At 47.3% G+C, this 7,658-nt stretch overlaps 1 protein-coding gene across 1 annotated transcript; it reads right to left on the bottom strand.

The window, feature by feature from the left end:
• Window positions 1-1,819: 1,819 nt before the first annotated feature.
• Window positions 1,820-7,512, bottom strand: GOT1L1 (glutamic-oxaloacetic transaminase 1 like 1). Its single transcript, XM_059384212.1, has 9 exons — window positions 6,096-7,512; window positions 4,981-5,162; window positions 4,562-4,673; window positions 4,206-4,315; window positions 3,894-3,986; window positions 3,650-3,800; window positions 2,813-2,978; window positions 2,197-2,339; window positions 1,820-1,968 (listed from the first exon to the last, which is right to left on the bottom strand). The coding sequence occupies exons 1-9, from the start codon at window positions 6,208-6,210 to the stop codon at window positions 1,820-1,822; spliced, it is 1,221 nt and encodes a 406-aa protein (XP_059240195.1). The 5' UTR covers window positions 6,211-7,512.
• Between the last annotated feature and the right edge of the window lie 146 nt (window positions 7,513-7,658).

The raw sequence follows: 7,658 nt of genomic DNA on the forward strand, positions 1-7,658 counted from the left end.
TGTGCTAAACCCAGCACAGACAGAGCCCCATTCAGCACCAATGTGTGATATGAGTATAAAGTGTTGCCAATCAGGGATACCAAAACTCTGGGATCCAAAGTTTTATTGGGGGTCAATCATATAGGTATGCAGTGCCCAAGTAACTGACCTTAACCACTCAGTCTCTGGCCCCCAGAGGTCAAACATGTCTCAAGATCTTTGGCATACAAAGCCTCTTTTATCAAGCAGGATACTCCAAGGGCTCAGAGTTCCTTTCCCAGGAACCAGTCAAGGGCTGGTCCCAAAGACTTTTCAGTTGTACAGAGTTTGAGCAAGACCTGCTGAGTTAACCATTTACTCATACTCATCTAACACATATTACACGTCACTTCTTATTTTTTAAGATTTTGTTTATTTATTTATTTGAGAGAGAGATGGAATCAGAGAGAGAGAGAGAGCAAGTGAGCAAGCAGGAGTTCTGGGGGGAGGGAGAGGGAGAAGCAGACTCTCCATGAAGCAGGGAGCCCAACATGGGGCTCCCTACCAGGACTCTGAGATCATGACCTGAGCCAAAGGCAGGTGCTTAAACCACTGAGCCACCCAGGTGTCCCATGTTACCTTTTATTCTTAACTACATTTTTACCATGTAAGTTGAGTCTCCCCAGTTAGGGTGGAGGGCACCATAAGAGCAAAAACTGTCATACCTTTTAGTATCTTGGTGGCTTGATTATATATTAGCAGATGCCCAATAAATAATCAGATTCTACAATCATGCCAATGACCCTTGCTCAGGTTGCTCTCTGCCTGGGATACACTTCTAGCTCCCTTCTACCTATTATCACTACTCCTAGCCATCCATCAATACCCAAACCAGTTTGTTGTTCCTTGTGAGATCTTTCCCAACTGTTCTGGCCCACATTAAGGCTATTCTTCTCTAAATTCTTGACATATTTACTGTTCATATAATCTATATGGCTTTTTATTATATTTAACCTTGAAATGTTGCTTAACTTTCATAGGACTAAGGCTCATCTCTCAAACTATAAGCTTCTAGAGAAAAAGCACTGGATTGTACCTGGTTTTTTGCCTTCCCTTTGATACCCAGATGCTATGATCTAAATGTTTGTGTTCTCTCAAAAGTCATATGTTGAACCCTAATCTCCAATGTGATAGTGTTTGGATGTGGTTAGATCATGGAGGCAGAGACCTCATGAATGGTATTAGTGCCCTATGAAAGCAGCCCTAGGGAGACCCCCTGCTTCTTCCACCATGTGATGTTCTAGTTAGAAGACGCTGTTTATCAGGGCACCTCGGTAGCTCAGTGGGTTAAGCCTCTGCCTTCGGCTCAAGTCATGATCCCAGGGTCCTGGGATCGAGATCCTAGGATCCTAGGATCAAGCCCTGCATCGGGCTCTCTGCTTGGCAGGAGGCCTGCTTCCTCCTCTCTCTCTGCCTGCCTCTCAGCCTACTTGTGGTCTCTGTCTGTCAAATAAATAAACAAAATCTTTAAAAAAAAAAAATAAGAAAATGCTGTTTATGAACCAGGAGGAGGGCCTTCACCAGACACTAAATGGTTGGTATTTTGGTATAGCAGCCCAAACAAACTAAGGCACCTGATCAGGACCTTAATATAGTGTTCAATAAATATGAGATGATCATTGAAGATAGACGTTCCCTTCTTCTCTGGGCCTTTTTAACCTCTCTTTGCTGAGGCCAGACCAATGCTTCATAAACAGGTGGGAAGAGAGAAATGAACTACAACAATGAATAATCAGCACAGAATTTTTGCGAAGACTAAAGCTTTTTATTCCAACCAGGGCTCATCAATTTTCTGAAGACATTAGTCCAAGCCCTTGGTGGAGAGGACAGCCTCGTTGATGCTCTGAGTGATATAATCTATGTTGTGGGCATTGATACAGGTGAAGTTGATCCGACTATTCTTGGGGAGGTAGATATGCTTTTTCTTGATCAGGTATTCCACCTGTTGGACTGATGATAATCCCAGGGTCTGAGATACTAACTCCCCTCTAACCCAGGGGGCAGGACAGGGGATAGGAAGTGTCAGCATTTCTAGGGATCCAGAAGGGTCTTTAAAGCAACTCATCTTCCCTCCAATCAAACTCTGAAGCTAGGAACTGGTCACCCAGTCAGTGACATTTAATGCTCAAACACTCCCAAGGTCAGAAAAGAGGGAGCTACCCTCTCCTAGACACTTACTATTGAGTCCAAGATAGCTATGGGACCCATTCTGGTCTGTGATGTGATCCCAGGAGCCAGGTGTTCCCAGGAGTCGGAGCTTCTCCTTCACCTTTTCCTTGATCAGCATGATGTTCTCTACAAGCCCTTTCAGACTCTGCTTCCTGACAAAGAAAAGATAGCAGGAAATTAAAGTATGAGGTTTCCCTGCTGTCAGCCTCCTCACTGCCATTGTACTCTTCTTGCCTTCCAAAGCCCCAAGCACAGTGCCTGAGGGCGTCCCAGTGGAGCCCTGGAGTTTCAGCCCATATTAATTTAAGCAAGCCAAGCAGGCTCATAGGCAGATTTTGCCAGAGTTGCAAGTCCTTGATTGAGGCTGCCTAATCTCCTCCAACCTGGAAGAGTTCAAATAATTCATTGGACTGTGTCTGAGAAGAACATCCCATGGCCCACTCCCCCAAGGTAAGGCAGCTTTGGGCACAGCCCCTGCTGCTGATACACAATGAGTCCTCAGCAAATGTTGGTAAATGAATGGAGTCAAAGAGGCAACTAAGCAGGAAGAATCTTGTGAATGGGCAAGTCTGTACATACGTCTAGAGGCTCTGCCATCCTTTCCCGCCCTATACTTTACCCTTACCATTCTTCCTGAAGAGCAGGGTTACAGAGGATGGAGGTGATAATGCGAGCACCAGTTGTAGGAGGGTTTAGCCACAGGGCCTGAGTGAGTTTCATCAGTTGGGAGAGGACGCAGAGCAGGAGCTCGTTGTTGAGTGCCACCACGACCAGGATCCCTACTCCTTCATCTGCAGCATTGGGACAGACAGCCCCTCAGTGTCCTCTGTTACCAGAGCCTTCTCTTGTGACTTTACATCCAACCTTGCAGAAGAGAGGGTTGGACCACTGCCCCCCCCTTCCCAGCCAAGCCTGTATCCAGACCCCAGGAAGTGGCCAGAGGCTCTTCTTCCAGAAAAAGTAGATATAAGTAAGAGCCTCAAAGATGGAAAGCACTTGAAAGATCACTAAGCCCTCCCCCTCATCTTATAGGTGAGAAAGCAGAGGCCCAAAGGGGCAAAATGATTTAACTGGAGTCAGTCTTGGGGCATGTAGGTGGCTCAGTCAGTTAAATGTCTGACTCTTGATTTCAGTTCAGGTCATGATCTCAGGGTCATGAGATCAAGCCCTTTGAGTTTCTCTTTCTCTCCCTCTCCCCATTATCTAAACAAACAAAATAAATAAATAAAATGTAAAAAAAGAACTAGAATCAGTTTTAGTAGCCAGTTTTAGGAATTGAGCCGAGATGATACCACAAAGCCTGACTTGTAGCTCAATGCTCTTCCCTTCTGCCTCCATGGTGCTCTCTCTGGAGTCCTTGGCTTTCTCCAGAGGATAGGAGTTACCAAGCACATCATTTGTGCCATGGCTAAGTGACCACTTCAGCATGAGGCCTTCCCTTTCCTTTCTGCCCATTCCATACCATAGATGCCAAAATTCTTGGACAGAGACTGGCTGCAGAAGAACTCAAAGCCTTGAGACACAAAGTACTGTAAGAATCCAGTATCTTTTTCCAGGTCCCCGGTGGATAAACCTTGATTGGAAATGTCAAAAAATAGGAATATCCGCTTGTTCTGTAGGAGAAAGGAGAATGGGAAAAGGATGAGGTTGATGGAGGAGATGATAGACGGCATGAGGGAAGGAAGTTGGGCAGATGTTGGGCTCACCTTCAAGTTAGCCATCAACATTGCCCACTGACTTTGTGTCAAGTTGCAGTCACAAATGTTCCCAATCACAAAGATACAGTCATGCGGGGCCTGCTGCAGGTAGACACCGTCTCATCAGGCACTTCCTCTACCAAGTGGGAGTGGCATCAGGGCATGTGGAGGAGGAGTCGTCCTCCATGTTGGTTCCTACTAAAGGGCCAGGCAAATTCAAGCCTAGGAAAGGCCTTTCATGACAACGGGGTCAGCGGGGACAAAAGGCAAATAAATCTGTAATCAGGTCTGAGGAGAAGTTTCTGAGTGGGGCCTCTCTACCTCTGCCACATTGAGGAGCACACTGGCATCCATGCACAGCTGCTTGGAGTCCCAGAAGGAGTATTCACGAACTGTAAAGCCCATGTCCTGGAAGACGAGTCCATAGGGTTCTGTGGGAACACAGCCCCCCTCCAGCTGGTACTGAGGAAATGGAGGCAGACGTGTCAGGGAATGGGTCTGAGGGTCACTGGCAGAAGGTGGGACGATAACAGGAAAAGGACAAGCACACTTGGCTTGTCCGCCATCTTGCTCATGACAGAGAGTGAGAAGGGCAACCGTGAAGATGGCAAATGGGGTGGGACTCGGGAACAGGAGGGAAGGATCTTCTGTCATCCCCATTTTGCATAATAACTCACCTTTTTTAGAAGAAATAATGTAAACTATCTGAGAATCTTTACGCCAGATTTTGAGGAACTGGGCCCCAAGTTGGAAGGCACCATTGTCACCAACAATGTGCACACCCCCTACCTGCCAGCAGAAAATAAATAGAAATAACTCTTTCAAAGAGTAATAATGATAAAGTCCTGCCTCAGACCCAGGTGATTCCTTTCTAGAAAGAGCTTGGACATCAGCAGAGTGATGCAAAGAATGGTGGCTTCAGGTTTGGATCCTGACTCCGTCCTCCACTGACATAGTCTCCGGACTCTGAGTCTCAGGGCCCCCTCTGTCAATGCCTGGGAGCCCTCCAAGACACCCCTTTCTGGTTAAGAACTGTGTAACCCCAGAGCTCCACTCCCTGTGTCTGGATAAGTAAGCAAAGGGCCCTTCTTCTCACCCTGTTCTCCACAATGACTTGGTTGTGCTTTCCGAAGAGGAGTTTCAAGGCCGCCTCAGTGAATGACCTCATGCCGTTCACCGGTAGGTACTCGTAGTTCAGAGATGGATCCTGGGCGATCTGCAGGCGTATCTTGGGCACCACAGAAGACACCCAGGGCTGGCCTTTGCTGGTCTGGCAGACTGTGAGGGAAGCCACAGGGGTGCTCTGGACGGCCGACCTCAGGGCCTCTGAGTCTGGGCTCTGCAGACAGCCCACAAACAACTCATCGGTCCTGGCTTTATTGGGGCTTTGGAAAGTTGTCTAGGAAAAGACAACTTTCTTTTTTTTTTCCTTCCCCTTTATAAAAACAATGTGCTGGGAGTGAATGTCTAATTTTTGTCTTTTTAAAGTAGACAGCTAAAGCCATGCCTTTTTATTTTTTTAAGTCTGTGCCATTTTATTTTTATTTTTTTTTAAAGATTTTATTTATTTATTTGACAGACAGAGATCACAAGCAGGCAGAGAGGCAGGCAGAGAGAGAGGAGGAAGCAGGTTCCCGGCTGAGCAGAGAGCCCGATGCGGGGCTCGATCCCAGGACCCTGGGACCATGACCTGAGCCGAAGGCAGAGGCTTTAACCCACTGAGCCACCCAGGTGCCCAGTCTGTGCCATTTTAAAGGGCAAATATGACATACCACATGGGAGTTCTAGACCCATGAGACTAAACAAAGGTAACCCCAACTTTCACAGTGGCAAGGGCTGGCTGCATTTCAGAAGAGTCATTTTGGGGTACCCTTCTTAGTTCAGGAACAGAAAAGGGGAGGGGTGGGGAGAAGGAAGAGGCTAAAGAAAATATAGTGCCCATGCAGACCCCGAAGCATGGAGCTGGAGGAGAAGACGTAGCTCTTACCAAACCCCTGGAAGCCCCCAGCTAAGGGAAAAGGGCACAGAATGACCCAGAGCATTTTTTGTACTTTTCCCACAGGGCAATTCTGTTAACAAGAACAGAGTTCTCCACTTGCAGAGGCGTGACCATCTCCAGGTTCCTCTGCAGCAGGGGCAGACTGTCCTCCTAGAGGCAATCAGGATATGAGTACTAAGTCTTATAACACTCCCAAACCACAAGGTATCTACCTCTAAAGGCCAGGAAAATCTTGTTAGGACAACTGTCTTGCTTGTAGGTCTTTAACAAGCTGCCTTCTAGCTTCTGGGCTAGGGGCACATCCATGAACACCGAAAGGGTAGTCATCACTGAAACACAAGTACAGCCAAGCCTAGGCTGTTCTGGGCTCCTGCTCCAAAGCCTTCCTCCGAGCCTGGCCCAGCCAGACCTGCCTCTTTCCAGGACCCTGGCAGATCCAATGCGGAAGCTCTGGACAACTGGTCACCAGAGCAACAGAACGCTACAATTCCCAGTCCCCATGGTGGCGGTCCCCAAAGTCTATGGGAATATTCCACGGCAGTTGAGGACCATTCCCTGAGAGAGCACACAGAGATGGGAGAGGAGAGGGGAGGACCTGGAATTCCCAAGCACCTCTCTCTAACTCACTGCCTTCTCTGGCCCCCCTGTTGCCCAGACCAAAGTAGCAAGGCAGCCCTTGGAAGACAGGGCAAGGCAGGCTGCCCAGAAGCCAGGTGCAGAAGTGAAAACCTCAGACCCAGCAATAATCCAAGTTGAGCGATACATTTAAAAAGCTTCTACTCTTGTTTTGCTAAGGATCCCGGATTTTAAAAGGAATAGAAAGAAAGCACTGTTTCCTTCCATAGTTATTTTAAATAAAGACTCTATGTTTAGAAACAGGATAATCTGCAATTCCGTAGCCCATTCTTATTTTCTCTCAGATCCAAGACTTCTATATTGGTTAACCATTTCATGGGTGGCCCAGCAGCAAGTGTAGATGGCAGAAACCAAGGGCGCGAAGAGCCGGCCTCTGTAGGATCAGTCTTACGATTTGCTTTCTTCTTTTATTTCTTAAAAATAACTTTGTAAGTGATTGTTGTAGACACTGTTGGTGTCTCACGCAGATATCCTTTACCTGCCCTGCTGGCAGATAAGGCTCCTCTTCCAAATCCAGTTCTCTGGAGAGTAGCCCTCCGCTGACAGGGAGTTGCTCACCCAAAAACCACCTGCAGTTTACGCCCTCACCAACGGGGGGCAGCCAATGACTCTCTAACCCAGGCATGCAAAAGGCCAGGCCTCTTGTCTTGGGGTATCTCTTGGCTCAATTTGCACTCCACCGCCCACCCCCTAAATCAGCTCAAGGCTAGACTTGACTTGGAACCACATCTTTGAAAAGCCCGTTTCCCCTTCACAATGCTACTTCTTACATTCTCCTCCTACAGTGTGCTCCCTCTGCAAATCATGAACCCCAAATTCCTATCTCAGGCTGTTCCTCCAGGGAACCTGCCTTGTGACAAATGATTATGAAAATCATCCCTATTATTGTAGAAAATTTTAAAACCTCAAGAAACTATAATGAAGAGGTGCCTGGGTGGCTCAGTCGGTTGTCTGCCTTTGTCTCAGATTATGATCCCAGGGTCCTGGGATTGAGCCCAGCGTCAGGCTCCCTGCTCCGTGGGGAGCCTGCTTCTCTCTCTCCCTCTGCCTGCTCCCCCCTGCTTGTATTCTCTCTCTGTCAAATAAATAAATAAAATATTTTTTTTAAAAAGATTTTATTTATTTGACAGAGAGAAATC

The sequence above is a fragment of the Mustela nigripes genome, chromosome 18 (genome assembly GCF_022355385.1).
Source record: "Mustela nigripes isolate SB6536 chromosome 18, MUSNIG.SB6536, whole genome shotgun sequence".
NCBI classification, from domain to species: Eukaryota; Metazoa; Chordata; class Mammalia; order Carnivora; family Mustelidae; genus Mustela; species Mustela nigripes.